This window comes from Solea solea, chromosome 17 (assembly GCF_958295425.1).
Source record: "Solea solea chromosome 17, fSolSol10.1, whole genome shotgun sequence".
NCBI classification, from domain to species: domain Eukaryota; kingdom Metazoa; phylum Chordata; class Actinopteri; order Pleuronectiformes; family Soleidae; genus Solea; species Solea solea.
In genome coordinates this window covers 5203739-5220640 of record NC_081150.1, presented here as the reverse complement: position 1 = coordinate 5220640, position 16902 = coordinate 5203739, and the positions used below count along the sequence as shown (strand labels likewise).

General features: G+C 40.8%; 1 protein-coding gene across 1 annotated transcript; it reads right to left on the bottom strand.

The window, feature by feature from the left end:
* Positions 1-1162: 1162 nt before the first annotated feature.
* Positions 1163-11687, bottom strand: gtf2a1 (general transcription factor IIA, 1). Its single transcript, XM_058614024.1, has 10 exons — positions 11442-11687; positions 9138-9239; positions 8528-8804; positions 8212-8276; positions 7335-7410; positions 7075-7199; positions 5978-6079; positions 5429-5710; positions 4972-5061; positions 1163-2796 (listed from the first exon to the last, which is right to left on the bottom strand). Exons 1-10 carry the CDS (start codon positions 11469-11471, stop codon positions 2689-2691), a joined length of 1257 nt encoding a protein of 418 aa, XP_058470007.1. The 5' UTR covers positions 11472-11687; the 3' UTR covers positions 1163-2688.
* Between the last annotated feature and the right edge of the window lie 5215 nt (positions 11688-16902).

The window sequence follows — 16902 nt, the reverse complement described above, 5'->3', positions numbered from 1 at the left end:
GCAATCAGAAAAGTCGCAATTTGACTGTTTAATGCCAGTTAAATAAATGATGTCGTATGTTAGTGACTTAGTGGGACCTTCATTGTGACCTGATCTGCCTTCAGTTATTGAATTGGGAGTTGTTTATTAAATAAACTTATAACTTTTTAGTTGTATATTTTTTAGTTTTACTGATTTTCAAACCTATTTTTTCAATTATTTTATTGCACACTTTTATTATTTATTTGATATGAATCTTTTTTGCCTTGCCTTACCTTGCAGGCATTGTAAAGTGCTATATAAATAAACAATGATTGATTCAGTGTTAGATTTTGTTTACCATCTTAAAAAAAAAAAAAAAACCCACGATAAATCAAATCAAGGCCCGACTCAAAAAAGAATTATATAAAATTGCAATCACAGTATCTGTGAGAATAATTGTAATAAGATATTTTCTCCACATTGTTCAGACCAAAGTATAAAAATAATAACAAATAGTAAAAAAAAAGTAACAAAAACCACTGAATGCCATCATCAACAGTGTTACATAACGTCCAGTTTAAATCCATAACGCAATGACGAGCTGCAGATTCACAACTTGTATACAAATGATTTATTCACCAGATTAAAATTAGGGTTGGGGAAAACTAAACAAAAAATAAACCTTAGACACTTTATTTGCTTTGCCAAACACAACTTAGTGCACCTTCTGAGCCTTAAAAAAACATAAAATGACAACATATGAACAACACATTTCCTTCAGTATCAGCTGGGGCACACTGAACAATAATTTGAACGTGGCGAGAACATGTTTAATAATCCTGAAATTAATTCAATGAAATGAAGACAACATTCAAAAAATATGATAAACATAAAATGAATCATGAGATATTATCATTATTATTATTATTATTATTATTATTAGACTTACTCATGGAGAGTTGAAAGAGAAACACTGCTCTACCTGAAATGTTTAAAACGTGTGGCACATCTTTCCACGTCATATTAGACGAGCATCGTTTTTATAAAAACAAAATGGATGAAATTATGATTTAGGAATTGGGAAATTGTAAAATAAGTTATTTTTGTCCAATTACTCCACGCTTGTGAAACCGTCACTGTGTTTCCCTGATGTTGATGCGGTTCCTCATAACTCACACGGCCAAGAGCATCGACACACCAGTCCAAAAACACATACTTTATTTCAAACTGCTGCAACAGGGGGGCACTAAAAACAAACTGCAGTGAAACACACACACGCCCCGAGTTCAACTCACTTTGATAGAAAATATTCTCGTCATTAAAAATCACAAATAAAACAAAAGCACGGGAGAACATGTGGTGGACGAAGGAATCCAAAACACAGCGGTGCGTAGTTTTGACAACAGAACCAAAAAAAAAGGAACACTTTGATTATAAGAGCACAGTTTGGTGCGGCTTTCAATCACTTTCAAAAAAATATATAGCACATCTTATGAACTTCCAGGAATAAATAGAAAAAAACAAGAGCAGGACACTGTGTTGCCCTTTAAAAAAAAACAAAAAGGAGGGGGTGATTGTGATTATGGGGTGTGCAAGAAAAAACGAACACTTCCAGAGAAAAGCGGTGGTGACACACACGTGAACGCACGCACACACACACACACACACACACACACACACCACGTGTTGACTGTCACTGTTCTTCGCTCTCTCACAGACGACTGCACAGAACAGAGAACGCTGTGGTTACTCGTCAACTTGAAACTTTCTACACGATGAAAAACTGACAGTGCAAAATTCAGACGGCTGAGGAGAACTATTTAAAAAAAAAAAAAAAGGAGATACACCAGATACATCGACAGGACAAACGCTCAGAGAGTTTGTACAATTCTTAAAATTATTCATGTCTTCTTCCTTCTGTTTGTGTGTGTGTGTGAAATTTCGAGTCAAAGACGGAATGAAGCTCCAGAGAAGTAGACGATGAAAATTAACGTTTTTCTCTTGGACTGTGGTCTACTGTTAAATGTGGAGATAAATGCAACTTCACGCTCATTGTCTGAACCCTTAAAACATATACTTTTTTTTTTTTTTTTTTTTAAATGTTTAAAACAATAACAGGCTGTTAACTACATAAAAACACAACTTTGCAATCTAAGAACAAAACAAAAAAAAAAATTAGAAGCCAAAAGCTTTGATTCTGGTCGTTCTAAAAGGCAGCGTTCTCGACTGGTGGCACTAAGTTTGGACTTACAAACGAGACACGAGTCAATCCAGTCAACCGACTACAGTGCATTATGAAGGTGATTCTCATTTACGGGGCGATAATGAATCATCTCTGACCTCCTGCGACAGGGCAGGTCGCGTCGCCCTGGTCCACTACACCTGTACCATGTAAAATGCTTACTTTCCAAAAGTGATGTGAATTCTCTCGGCAAAAAGGGGAAGAGAAGCCAGGAAGAGGAAGAAAAAAGAAGAAGAAGGCGGAAACGACGCTCCCCATCGTAGGCTTTTTCCTTCCCCTGTAGGTTTCTCATCCGACAAGGCTCGTCGATTTTACAGTGCCCTCACAGTCCTTTGGGTTTGTCAGAGTTCTCAAAGACTCCAGAAGAAGTTTCCTGAAATGACTCCAGTCACAGGATATGGAAGGATACTTAAGTGTCTGTTAACTGGATAGAAAGGAGTTTCAGAGTTCCTGCTCCTGCTTTGTTTTGTCGTTTACCTTCTACTTCACCATTCAGCATCCCCAATGGCTTTGGAGAAGACATAGTCTCTCCCGTTTAGATTCATGATCCCGTCCTTCAGGTAGAATTTCCATTTGTTCTTACTTCTGTGAATCTGAGGAGCAAAGTGAAAGACATTAATTCTGTGGGCGTCAAGGAAACCGACACCGTTTTCAACTCATACTGGACTCTAATGTCGCCGGTCCATGCACGCAGGACGCTCAGTGGGACACGAGCAGTGGTTTAAACAGACGGTGACATGGTATTTCTTTATCGGCCTTGAATTAGCAACAACCTGCATGTTGACTAGGGTTGTGAAGTGTTCACATACGTAAAGAAAAAATTGAAGTGTTCTTAGAATCACGAGAATGAATGATCGGAGAGTGGAGTGGAGAATTATCACAGAAAAGAAATGACCTCAAGGTGAATGAGTGGTAAATGTTTTGTCATGTGATGCACATGATAAACAGGGTTCCCACACCTTGGTTGACATCAAATTCAAGGACTTTAAGAACTTTCCAGGACCAATTCCCTCAAATTCAAGGGCGGAATGTGCCGACACAGCTTAAGACGCGAGGGCAACTTGTACGACGCGATTCACCCATGGCGTCCACTTTTATTGATTTGCAGCACACTCTGTCTGTGGACAAGACTTGTCCTTGAGATCTTGGGCAAGACAGTCTTTGTCATTGTCTTTGTTGAGCAAGAGATCTTGGAATGTTCATATCCCAAGCATCATGTCATTTGTGTTACTCGCTCATTGTTCTGCACAGAATCTCATGTCAATGGCAGAGAGACACAGTGGACAGTGTCTTCAACACTGCTAGTAATTACGACGTTTGCTCGGCGTAGACCTCGTCAAGCAACGCAGGGCATGAAACAGTAGGTGGCGTCGTAACAAACAAGGGAGACATTTACCTAAATATCAACCTGAGTTCTTTCTTGCTCAAAATTCAAGCACTTTCAATTCAATGACCTATGTCTATTTAAGGTGTTTTTCAAAAACCTTCAAGGGATTTTTTTTTTCAAATTCACAAACTTTTAAGGATTTCAAGGACCAGTGGGAACCCTGGATAAAACAATGATGTTAAAAATTAGTCATTTTGAAACTGTAGAGGGCAAATTCGATGACGATGGAACAACACAGTTTAGGTCGTAGTGGGGAAACACTGTCACACCTTTAAGTGCATCACAAAAGTGAGGGCTGTTACATTTAACAGTGGTGCCACACGTTTATTAACCTGGTTAGAAAATGTCCACAATGAGACATCTGGGAGATCTTATTTCTAACAGCGGCCTATGAAGGAATGAATGAAGGAATGTATCGGAGGCAAAAATAAGCCTTCAGCCTATTTCTATTATTAGAGTATATTGTGTGAAAAAGAGATGTGTTTTGGAAATTACTTAACTCATCTAAGGACAAATTGTGCTATTACTCTAACAGCTAATTTAATTATTAGCAATCCCTTTCTCACAAGGGCTGCAACTGAGATACATGTTCAGAGTCTACTACTACTTTAATTGAAAGAACAAAACAGAAAGCGGCATTATTATTACAAGTTAATGGCTATGTATCATGGCTTAATCACAACTAATGTAATGATATTATAAATATGTACTACACTGAAGCAGTGTGACAACTCAAGCCTGTCTCCACAAGGAGGTGCGAGGACAACGAACGACAACACTGAACGCGACACAACAGACAACAATGGAGGACATCCAGCATCTCTTTTCTACTGTTTTGTGGAAGAGTGCCTTTTAAAATGTCCTCAAGTTGCATGAGATATTCACACCCGTCACAAAGGACCGTACCATTTTACTCTGGTACCCCGAACGGTAGTGTCTGGTTATTTTTGTACCTTACTGCACTTAAACACCTTGACCATTGAAGAGCACTGAAGAGCCGAGCTACTGTGGCATCTAGAGCCGCAACTGATGATTATTTTCATATCCGATTAATCTGTTGATTATTTTCTCAAACCGAGTAATCGTTTGGTCCATAAAATGTCAGAAAACGTTAAAAACATTGATCAGTGTTTGTCAAAGCTGGAAACGATGATGTTCTTGGACGTCTTGTTTTGTCCACAAAGCAAAATGAATCACTTATAAGGATTTCTTTGAGATATGGAGCAAAGGAATGAAGAAAATGTTTACATTTAAGAAGCTAAAACGATCAGAAATGTTGTTTTAATCATGAAAAAACTTTAAACCGATTAAACGACGATCAAAATAGTAATCGTTTCGGCTCTAGCGGTAACGTTCGACGCGACTTCAGGTCATTTCTTACCTTGTCATACTGGCACACAACTACATTCTCTGTATCAAACAGCTCCTGGTCCTCCTCATCACTGACATCATCTCCACTGTTCAATGGCTCCTGACAGAGACACAAAAAAAAAGGTGAGGGCTTGGTTATTGACTGCTCAGTGAACATACGCTCACTTCACACTCCTGCACACCTGAGTGACAGGTAAACAGAGAGGGCCACTTTTATCCTGAGATGTGCCTGCCTGCCTGCCTGCTGAGAGCCATGTGTCTGTCGCTAGAAAGACACACGGCTGAAGTGGAAACTACCAGTGCTACACAGAGTTCCGTCCGCCTGCTCAGGACGGTGTAAGCTTCATGGGTTTTTTGCCACGGTCTCCCGGCCCACTGCCACAGCAGGATTTCACCAGGATCATTAATATGAACTGTGATGGGTGAAACACCGCACGTCATACAGGATGTGAAAGATTTCCTCTCACCTCCTCCACCTGCCCGTCCTCTCCCCCATCCTTGTCCTTCTCCTCCTCCTCGTCTTCATCATACTCCTCCTCGTCCTCGTCTTCATCCGAGGAGGTGTCTCCGGTCCCGTCCACCTGCAGCATCATGGGAGGCTGCTGTGCTTGAGGCTGGGCTTGCTGCTGGGCCTGGGCCTGCTGGGGGCCCTGTGACGCAGCCGCACCCTGGGCCTGTTGAACCTGCTGCACCAGAGCCGCGGTTGTTGCCTGACCGGGTTGTGGCGCCGTAGCCGCTGCCTGCATCACCTACCCGGGAGGGGGAAAAGGGGGACGCAGAAAGAAAACACGGTTGATATGACAACGTGACGATACAGCTTGCTGTAGGTTTCCAGTCTGCTTCATCCGTGCTGACTACAGGGGAAAAAACTCTCCCATCTTTAATATGGCGAGATTAAAACTGCCATAAAAATATAGTGGAAGAGGCACAGTGCGCTACAGAAAAACATACAAGCGGCAGAAACTTCCCGATAAGGACAATATAATCATTTATGAAGGAACTGGAGAAGTGCTGACCTGTGTATTGCCTTGAAGTTTGTTTGAAGCCAAGACGATCTGCTGTGGCTGAATGATGACTCCTGTTTGCTGGGGCAGGCCTCCCTGCAGAGGAGCCAGGACCTGGACACAAGACAAAGCCCTCGTTTTACACAGGCTTTGAGATTCGCGTTCATTAGTGCAATTTCACAAATGCTAAATCTCAAGTGTTTTTGTTGCAAAGCACACAGTAGTGACTGTGTTGTATCACATACCAGTTGACTTTTAACTGATTTATTTGGACTCGTGTACACTAGGGTCATGCTAAATTGCACTTTAGGGAAAAGATGTGAGCAGACAGTCTTCCTGATTTCCCAGAACCACTTTGTGTTTTTCATGGCTTTTCTTTCACCATGTTTCCAAAATTCTTGTGCCGCTCCGATGCCAGAGGAACCACAGCTACGCTGCTACACAGCTCCATCTAACCTCATGTGTCAAGAACAGACTTGTGGACTGATTAGACAGAGAATTACAATTATTATGCACACAGCAACCACACTAGTAAAACAGATAATTGGTTTAATACTGTTGGGTATTTTTTTACTTAGTCAAACTTACGGAAAATTACTGAAACAACAAACAGCGGGACTTTATAGAGTGGCACACGTCGTTGTTCGTATGTATATATATATATATCTGTATATATATATCTATATGTATATATATATATATATATATATATATATATATATATATACACATATATATATATATATACACACACGTGTGTATATATATATATATATATACACACATACACACGTATATATATATATATATATATATATATATATATAGCTGCAGCCACAGATTGATTATTAGTCTATTACTAAATTATTCAACAACTATTTTGATATTTTTTTCATTAATTAAAGACACGTTCTGATTCTGGCTTCATAAACGTGAGCGTGGTTTGATTGTTTGCTTTTCAATGACAAAAAACCCAGCATCTTTGGTTTGTTAATAAAAAGATACCATTTGTGGCCATGAAGAGGTTTTTACACCCTTTTCTTATAATTTTATGAACAAACCTACTAGTTTTTGGAGATTTTCTCCCCTTTGACCAAATCTAAACGTACCTGTTGGATGACAGGTGCCTGCACACCACCGGGCTGCATCTGCTGCTGCACGAGGATGGGCTGCTGGGGCTGGTGGATGAGATACTGAGTTCCATTGGGGCCGCGGAGCACCTGCAGGATCTGACCTGAGAAACGAGGCAGAGGAGAGATGAGTGAATGGATCATTAGAGAAATCCTTCAAGTGTATGATTGAGGATAAAGACTATTCAGAAGAATATGCCTGTGGGAGTTTTTTCTTTCTTTTTTTTTTTTATTTTTACCTTGGCTGGTGATGAGCTGTTGGTATGGAGCACAACCTGTGGGCAAAGCAAGTGTTGCTGCAGTAGCTGCTGCACTCTAGAGGACAAAAGGAGAAGACGCATACAATACATGATGACAAAATTTTAGTCCTCACTGAGACAAATAAAGGTGTAAATGTACTATAGGTATAGCAGATGCACACACAGTATGACCTTAATGTTAACATGCTAATACTCACACCCCCTTGGGCAGATGGGATGAAAGCTACATTTTTACTTTCATTCAATTTGTCTTAATAGTGAAACAATATGCAAATGCAAAAAAGTGTGAGTTTAAAAGTGTTGTTTGTAAATTTAGAGGAAAAGCGTGGTTGACTACAGCAGCACAGATGCGAGCCTCGACACCAACAGATGAACCATCTGTTCCGTCATCTCGCAAAAGGAAGAGCGTTTACCTCAGTAATGCGACATTACAACTGACGGAGGACAAGGTGAGTCAGAGACACAACGGAATCATGTAAGACGGTGTTTTTTTTCTTGATTCACGCCCACCTCGATCCATGCTAATCATCTCGTCTGTGAACGCGTTTCTCTCATCTACTCTCTTGACTTTTCTGTCCCGTTACTGGACCAGTTGTGGCGATGCATTATGAGCATTTGCTGTCTTTTCTTCCTGCTATGCATGCTTGTGTATAATGACCAAAAAAATAAAAAAAATAAAAGAAGAGGTCACCCCGGCTTTTATATGCGAGTAGCTCAACTGAATCTAGTTAAATCCTGCCAAGGTCTTACACTATTTTTGAAACTATACAGAAGCACTTTTTGTTTTGTGGAATGCACAAAACAGCCCCCAACGTTTCAATTTCATGTTTAATTTATCAGCACATAATTCACTTACCATCCCCGTTGCACTCATGTGCTGCAGGATCTTAGAATCCTGAACAATGACTTGCTGCTGGGGAGCTGTGGAGAGAAATTAGTCATTTAAAACCACAACATTCTAAAATATATGTACCAATTACAGTCAGTCCTAAAAAGTTCACAAATAAAATGTGTAAATGTGATTTCGTTAAGACATCTGGTGTACTACTAGCTCATGACATCAAATTCTATCTAGCCTAAGGTGGATAGATAGTTTAAACTTGTTTAATATCATATTTTACACATGAATTGATTTGTTGAATGCATTTGTTCCTACTGAGGTGCTGACGTACCTTGCTGCTGCTGTGGGGGCAGGATGACTTGTTGCGCCTGTGCTGTCTGAGTCACCTGCTGCACTTGTTGGACCTGCTGAACCTGCTGAACTTGCTGATGGTGCTGGTGTTGGTGCTGCTGTTGCTGTTGGTGGTGGTGCTGCTGCTGCTGTTGCTGCTGCTGCTGTTGTTGCTGCTGCTGCTGTTGTTGTTGTTGTTGTGCAGCCTGCAACGCTGCCTGCTCTTCAGTATGGAAGCCCTCCACCGCCTTGGACTGCAACAGTTTATTCTCCCACAGCTGCAACAACAGAGGGACATCATTTGTAAGGATGTGTTTAACTGCAACTGAGAGTTGGGAAAATTAATAACAACAACATTCAGAGCTAATTTTACATTACTGTGTTAACACAGCCTTCCCAACTTAAAATCGATTTGTGGATGCCACATTAATATACAGAGAAATCTATCCATCCTGGTTACTGGATGATTTCAGGCAAATACTTTCTGGGTGAAGCTTGAAACGACATCATTCTGAAGCAGAATATTAAACACACCGCACGATACTTCTGCCCAAAATATTATTCCATCTAAGGAGGCTGTGCGTAGAAACAACGGTGCAGAGGGCAGTTACCGTTTTCAGCTCCAACAGCACTTGCTCATCCACTCCCTCATCCAGGAACAGCTCTCGCACCTCGTTGATCACATCCTCAATCACAGATTTGTATAGTTTAGGCTGAGAAGAGGAGGAGACGACATGGTCATTATTTCATAGTTTGCTAACAGAGACAAAAAGAGTTAAAACAAACATTACAGCAGTGACATAAGAGAAAAAAATAATCATGTCACATAACATTCAACTTTGTTGTGACAAATATACATTATATTGTGTAAAGTGGGATTATCTGGTGTATAGGTCAACTCGAAAACTAGTCCACTGCAACATAATCCCTGGCACAAACACATGCTGGCCACTTTATTAGGTCCCCCTGTTCAACTGCTTGTTGTCGCACATCAGCCACATGGCAGAAACTCTAGTGTTTCAGCACTAAGACAAGCTGCTGACTTTCAAACTGAGCATCAGAACAGTGCAAAGGTGGATTAAGTGACCCTGAACGTGGCACGGTTGTGGGTTGGTTGAGTATCTCAGTACCTGCTCATCTAGTGGGATTTTCACACACAATTCGTTTAAACTCGACTTAATGTTTAAATTCATTTAAACATTAAGATTATTACGAAAATATCCAGTGAAAATGCCTGGTTAGTGCCAGAGGTCAGAAAATGGCCGGAGTGGGGTTGAGATACTAGAAAAGCAACAGTAACTCACCATAACTACTCTTAATTTCACAAACTATGTATGCAGACGACCATTGTTCAACACACGTCAAACCTTGAAATGGATTAGCTACAGCAGCAAAACACTTCATTAGGTGTCACCTGTACCTAATAAAGTGACCGGTGACTGTATGTCAAAATACATTCAACTTTGCCCTGATAAACATGCATTGGTTTGTATAACAAAGTATTATCTGGTGCACAGCTGTACTCTTCAACTAGTTCACTGCAAAAAATAATCCCTGGGATTTAGCTTTATATACTCAGCTATGCATGTTTTCCTACACTAATCCACAGGAACAAGCGAGATGTACACTACGTAACAACACGTCCGTTCCTCTCGGGACACGGTGACGTACAAAAGATGCATACATTTACAACGTATGTATAATAATACAACATAAAGGGTTGCATTTCGTCGCCACAGAAAAGCAGTAACGTGTAAACCAGGAGACAAGGCAAGGCACACAAACACACAGGCCACTACGCCGCCTGAGCTGCACTGTCCGCCCGCGTCCGCAGCACGGACCTCGGTCTCTGCTTCCCTCCCCCTCGGCCTGTCGCTTCTCCACTATTTAAGGCACAGTCTGGTGTGTATATGTAGAGCCGGTGACGTAGCGTCGAGAAGCACCTTCCCATCCCGGGCAGTCTATATTAGAGAGCCAATATGGCGGTATAAAACCAGGCAGCGGAAAGGAGGAGGGCCAGAAGCGGAGAGACGGGCGACGTGGAAGCCATTTTACGGAGCGGCAAACTGCGCGCTCGACAACCACGTCTTGTGAACACCATGTAGCGGAATGTGGAGGACATTTTCGGCGTATTTTCTTATGAGTGTTTAGGTTTTTTTTAAAGCAGTATGGTCGTGTCGACGGGGAGCAAGAGCAATTTGACATGAGATGGGTAGAAGTGGTGTTTTTGGGGACGGCTAGCCTGTCGTCTGGGCGTGGAATGGTGGACAATGATGAGGCACTTGACTGAGCATTGACGACTTTCTACTACGGATACTTCATTTTTCAAATCGTACGCTAAAGTCATTCGCAGTGGATGATTGGAAGGTGCTTTGAGTACATCAGTATGTTAGTCAATTCTGTTCAAATCAACTAGTTTAGCATACGTTAAGCACTGGTCCTTTGATCTCATACTCGTCTAAAAAGCAGTACCCACAACTACAATAAAGCACAACATTAAAGACTGACAACAATCCACGTTTAGCCTTCATGTTTAAGTTCGTCCTGACACTGTATTATCAACCATTTCATTAAAACTCAAACCTGACAAACATATGGCACTTACAACTTCCATAAATACAACTTAAATGTTTTCTCTTTTTTTGACCAACACACCATTAAACTCATGTTCTTAATTATTAAAATAATATTGTTTTTCTTACGTTGTCCGTTGCTTCTACTAATTGTAGTATCAGTAGGAAAATGTTAGAAAAACTGATTAAAATGGCCGATTGAATGAAATACTTTTTATTTGAAAATTAAGTGTTCTTCTTAAGATTCATTTCACTGCAATAAATAAAACCAGTCTGTCGACAGCTTTCCAACAACTTTACCCCCATTTCCCCCGCTGACAATCCCGAGAGATTGATCCTTACCACTGGGTTCGAGTTAGCCGAGCTCGCCATTATACGCGTAGTGTAAGAACCACACGGAAATAGGGCGAGAAATAAAGCCAAAAAATTACGAAAAACGAGCTAAAACAACTGGGAAAGATATTGCGAAACAGCCGGCATCACTTTTGTAAATAAAACACAGTTTCAGCGGTCTTATTTACAATCCCGGGCTGCGACTCCCCAGCCGTCCTCCTTCCGTCGTTGTTCTGCTTTATATACTGAGCGATGGAGCTGCGAGTGCGCGAGACATAGGGCAGGGTCAAACTGCACATAACGCGAGATTTCGTGCGGGGGAAGATGACTCATCATTACAGGTGGTGCCGGGAAATGCAGTTTAAACGGCGTAAGTCGGTGAATAAAGGTACATACTGTAGAACGCATTTGACTCATATTGTGATGGTAGATATGGCGTCTGTAGTTTTAGGACCAGCTAATGCTGGACCAGCGTAGTACTAATAATTGTTGCCTTTGATGCGTGACGCATCTACCGGGATTACCTTTGATCTGCCCCACTCACGTCATTCTCTCTAAGAGAAAATGCAGGAAAACCGTCAATTTATAATAATTAATAAAATTGCTAACAGCTAACACTATATAGTTGGAAATGCTGACTCACTTAAGAGCAATCTAAAATAATATAACTCATTACAAATATATTATAAAGCTAGAATTAAAGTAAAATAAGTAAAAAATAAACATGAAATGTGTTTATTTTTGGTTTTTATACATTACTTCAGATATTGTATGTATATATAGTTTTTAAAATAAAACTACATGTGTATTTCCCCAGAAACTTACTAATACTTGTTGCCTTTGATGTGATGTTTTATCTGCCTTGACTGTCTTTGATCTGCCCTCTGAATTTATTTTCTATAGGGAGGGGGGGAAATGCAGAAAAAGTAAAATATTTCAAAAAAGAATAAAAAGCAGAGCAAGGCAAACATTGTTGATGTAGGAGATAATTACCATGAAAAAAAGGTGGATAATAATAGAATAAAACAAAATAAAGGAAACAGGAGCACTTCAGTTGGAAATGCTGACTCAGCATTCTCTTACTGTAAGTTGAAAATAAAAAAAATAGAGAGAGATTTATCTATTTATTTTCCACAATTTAACTGATTAAAATCTACCAGGACCACCTCTATACTCGTGTATTAATTCATTCAGTCATTCACTCGGCCAATCGTGTGTCAGCAGCAGCGTGCACATAGAGGTCGGGAGCTTCAATTAACTGCAACATCAATCACAATATAATGTCAGGGACTTTGACTCCGGAATGACTGTTGGCGGCAAATTGGCTTGATTGATTGTATCGGGAGAAAATGCAGAGTGAGTATTTCCTTGAAAAAGGCCCAACTCAAGTGTCAACTGCAGCTGGAAACATGCAGCTGAAGTGACTAAAGCTCCAAGAAAGAACGCTCTTGATTAAAGTCAACGTTTTTCAGCTTTCCTAGACCACACTGACCAAGATACCCAGGCAAGGTTTACTGAGGGAATGCCTTGTTGGTTATGTGGAGCTGCCACATCAGACAAAGTACTGTGAAATGGAATTTTTTTTTCCCTTTTTCTAAAGGACCGCGGCAGAGCAAATGACTCGTATGACACAGACATTCTTCACCAGCCAGGAGGAAACGTAGATCCAAACCAGCTGCGAGTAACATCAGACACCTCGGAGAAGAGAGGCAGGTCCAGAGTTTAGTCTCCACTTTAATCTGCTCCGTGAAGGATAAAAATGAAATAGCCACTGATAGAACAAACATGTGGAAACATGTTGTTAAAAAGAGAGAATTGTGAGTCTGGTTGGAGGTTTACATGTCAGTTTCCACAGTGGTCACACTCGCCAACGTCGGACAGCTGACGACTGGAAACACGTTTCTGACGAGTCTGGATTTCTGCTGAGGCTGCAAATGACAAGAGTCACAATTAGGCATGAGCTGCATGAATCAATGAAACTAAAACCTGTCTGATGCTGGTTTAGGTGGGGAATGTTTCCTGACCACACTCTGAGCTCCTTCACCAATCAGTCATGGCTTTAGGAGAGTGAATGGAAACCATGTTCATCCCTTTATGGCCACAGTTGTTTTCTAATGGCTACTTCCAGGTTTCTTGGTTTCACTGTGACTTTGGAACGTGCAGAGCAGGAACACTGGCAGCTGACAAATCTGCAAGAATGATGGGATATTAACATGTCAACATGGAGCAGAACCTCATTGGATTTCCAGACTGTGACAGAGAACGGAGGCTGATTTACGAGCGCAGAGAGGAATGACCCAGAATTACTTTAGTGCAGATGTACATTTAGACACTGAGTTTGTCTGTTCTCCTGTTTTGTGCCTGGGTTTTCTCCAGGTTAACACAAAAAAAGAATGAAGATATTTCTCGACTTGTAGGAAACTGGGGTTGGGAAGCACAATTTTTCATTTTTCTTTGTAATACTATTCTAGTTCTCCAAAGCTAAAATGCAAATTGGTGAAGTATTCCTTTAATTGGGCACTCTAAGTTCCCCGTGTGTCTGTCCGTCTGGTTAATAAAGGAGCTTTCATGGCAATCTAAAGAAGTTTCAAAACCAAATACTGTATTTGAATTCTTTTCACAATAAATGCTCACAATTCCATTGTAGTGCGTTGTGTTCATATTGTGTAATACCAACATTCTGCCACTAGAGTGTGATCACACTACATCCCAGAACTTGAGAAACACACACTTTCACACACAGGTTTGCACAGCTATTCTTTTTAGGACACTGCATTCATTTAAACAATGCCTTAATCCCAACCATAATTCAAATCTGAGCCCCTTAACTTTAGAAATTAGGTTCTACCTCATTAGGACCAGGTTTTGGCATCCATGAGGACTATTAGTCCTGATAAAGTCAGTGTTCAGGACAGAAAAGGTCCCAAAGAGGCGACAAATACAAGCACACGCACTCACAAAAATCAATACTTTGTGTGGCATGCAACTATTTTACATGTAATTTAACAGGAGGGAATTGAAGTGAATATTTGGACGAGTCACGGGTCTTGTCTGCTTAATCAAAGACACACCTGCACTCGGCTACCAGGGGAAATTTCCCAAAACAATAAAGCTTTGCAATAAATGAGAACTGACAAGAGAAACGTTACCTCCACTTCTGTCTCCATGGAAACTTGCCTCGCTGGTCATCCTGTGGATATGGATGCTATAGAGTGGGGCACACATCACACCCTCTGTGCATCAGCTCACAGAGTGTGTGATGTGTGCGCCTCCTTTATGGTGAAATGTCACAACAGTTAATACCGACATATTTATTTGAACTGAGGTGAAAGTAAAGACCTCTCTGAGACTGACCACAGTGTGCTTTTCATCCTCTTGTGTCATGTCATTTAAAAAAAAAAAAAAAAAAGTCGTGTGGAAACGACTCCTGTCTGGCAGATTGCTTGTCAAGCTATGAGATGTGATGAAACATAAATCAGTGTTATGTTACCTTTGAGTCTCTCTCTCTGTGTTAGTGAGTAGTAAGATGCCCTCTAAAGATCTACAGAAGGCACACTTTTCTCCCCCCCCTGCTCCTCCACCCCTTCTTTGCTGTAGTTGCATAGCAACAGAGGAGCTGCTATAGCTCCAGTTGTGTTGATGGTGAGAGCGCGCTGCACGGGGAGGCACTGGCTCGAGATTAAGCCTGTCTCAGCTTCAATTATGAATGGGCTTCCACTGCCACGCGGCTCCAAAATGGCACCACTCGGATTAATAAGATGCTGAGGAACTCTTTTGGTTGCACTTAAATCTTTTCCGTCTTTCCCCCGGAGGAGGAGTGCTGAGTTTGACTTTAATCAGAAGTATTGAACTTAAATGATTAGAGGAGGTAAATGAATAATTAACTGGCAGAACAGGCATGGTTATGATAAGACCCATGTTGATGGAAATATGAGAGGTTAATTATTCGGGTCAGTCTCAAGAGCAAATTAAAGTCTGTGGTCTCACAATGTTGCCACTTCACCAGTAACAGGGCGTTGAAGTGTGGTAAAGGAATTATACACTTTATTATATTTGACGTAATATACGGCTTTTGTTAAGCCATAACCACTAATGCTGCTTTTCTACCAACGACTTTGGCTTTAGTATTTTTTTCTCTCTTTGTTGATTGTTTGGTACATTCTAACAGGTTAGGGTATGACTGAAAACAAAGAAGTGTCCACGAGAAGTTTAAAAAAGTGAATTCTACTGCTCAAAAAAAACCCCAATCATCCAGCAGTTTGACAGGATAAATGCTTCTTGTCCCCGCCCGTCCCTGCGCTGCTGCTGCTGCTGTCAGCCTTTAGGCATAAGCGAACTAAGCGGCTGCTTGTAGTGTGTGGAGAGAAAAAAACAAGAGTGACACTGGTTTGGTGTAAATAAATAACTCAACTATTCTAGGCGACTATCCAAAAAACCCCAAAACTTAATTACCAAGAGACTGATTTATTTAGATAAAAAACAAACAATTCAGTAAACGGCAATGTCTAAGCGTGTAATCTAAACGCTTAGTCTAAGTGTGTAGTCTAAATGCGTAGTCTAAGCGTGTAATCTAAATGCGTAGTCTAAGTGTGTAGTCTAAACCCGTAGTCTAAGCACGTAGTCTAAACGCGTAGTCTAAAGGTGTAGTCTAAGCGCGTAGTCTAAACGCGTAGTCTAAGTGTGTAGTCTAAACCCGTAGTCTAAGCACGTAGTCTAAACTCGTAGTCTAAAGGTGTAGTCTAAGCGTGTAATCTAAACGCGTAGTCTAAACCCGTAGTCTAAGCACGTAGTCTAAACGCGTAGTCTAAAGGTGTAGTCTAAGTGTGTAGTCTAAATGCGTAGTCTAAGTGTGTAATCTAAACGTGTAGTTGTCTAAGCGTGTAGTCTATGTAGTCTAAACGTGCAGTCTATGTAGTCTAAACTTGTAGTCTATGTAGTCTAAACGTGTAGTCTATGTAGTCTAAACGTGCAGTCTATGTAGTCTAAACGTGTAAAACGTGTGGTCTTTGTAGTCTAAACATATAGTCTAAGCGCGTAGTTTAAGCATGTAGTCTAAGCGTGTAGTCTATGTAGTCTAAGTGTGTAGTTTAAACGCGTAGTTTAAGCATGTAGTTTAAGCGTGTAGTCTAAGCATGTAGGCTAACCGCGTAGTTTAAGCATGTAGTCTAAACGTGTAGTCTAAGTAGTAGTAGGACTTCCCAGTTCACCCCCTCTCCATTCAAACACCAAATCCCACCAAGTGAACAGATGACTCTACGGCCACTCATGCTGATGTAAAACCATGTGACTCTTATCCCCTGTGTGACCATTGACAAATTCAGTGACATAATGATAATCATAAATAAACAATAACATGCAAAGAGCTGTCATCTACCACTATAATAAATGCAATTTAAAGTGTCACATTGATATCAATAATAGTCAAGCACAGGCTTCTCTGAGGTGGTGGGAGGGGGCCCCCCAAAAAAAT

Coding starts and splice junctions, on each gene's coding strand:
- gtf2a1 (XM_058614024.1), bottom strand. CDS start 11,471: ATGGCGAGCTCGGCTAACTCGAACCCAGTG. Junction 7,411..8,211: donor ACATGAGTGCAACGGGGATG/GTAAGTGAATTA, acceptor TTTGTCCTCTAG/AGTGCAGCAGCTACTGCAGC. Junction 7,200..7,334: donor ACAGCTCATCACCAGCCAAG/GTAAAAATAAAA, acceptor CTCGTTTCTCAG/GTCAGATCCTGCAGGTGCTC.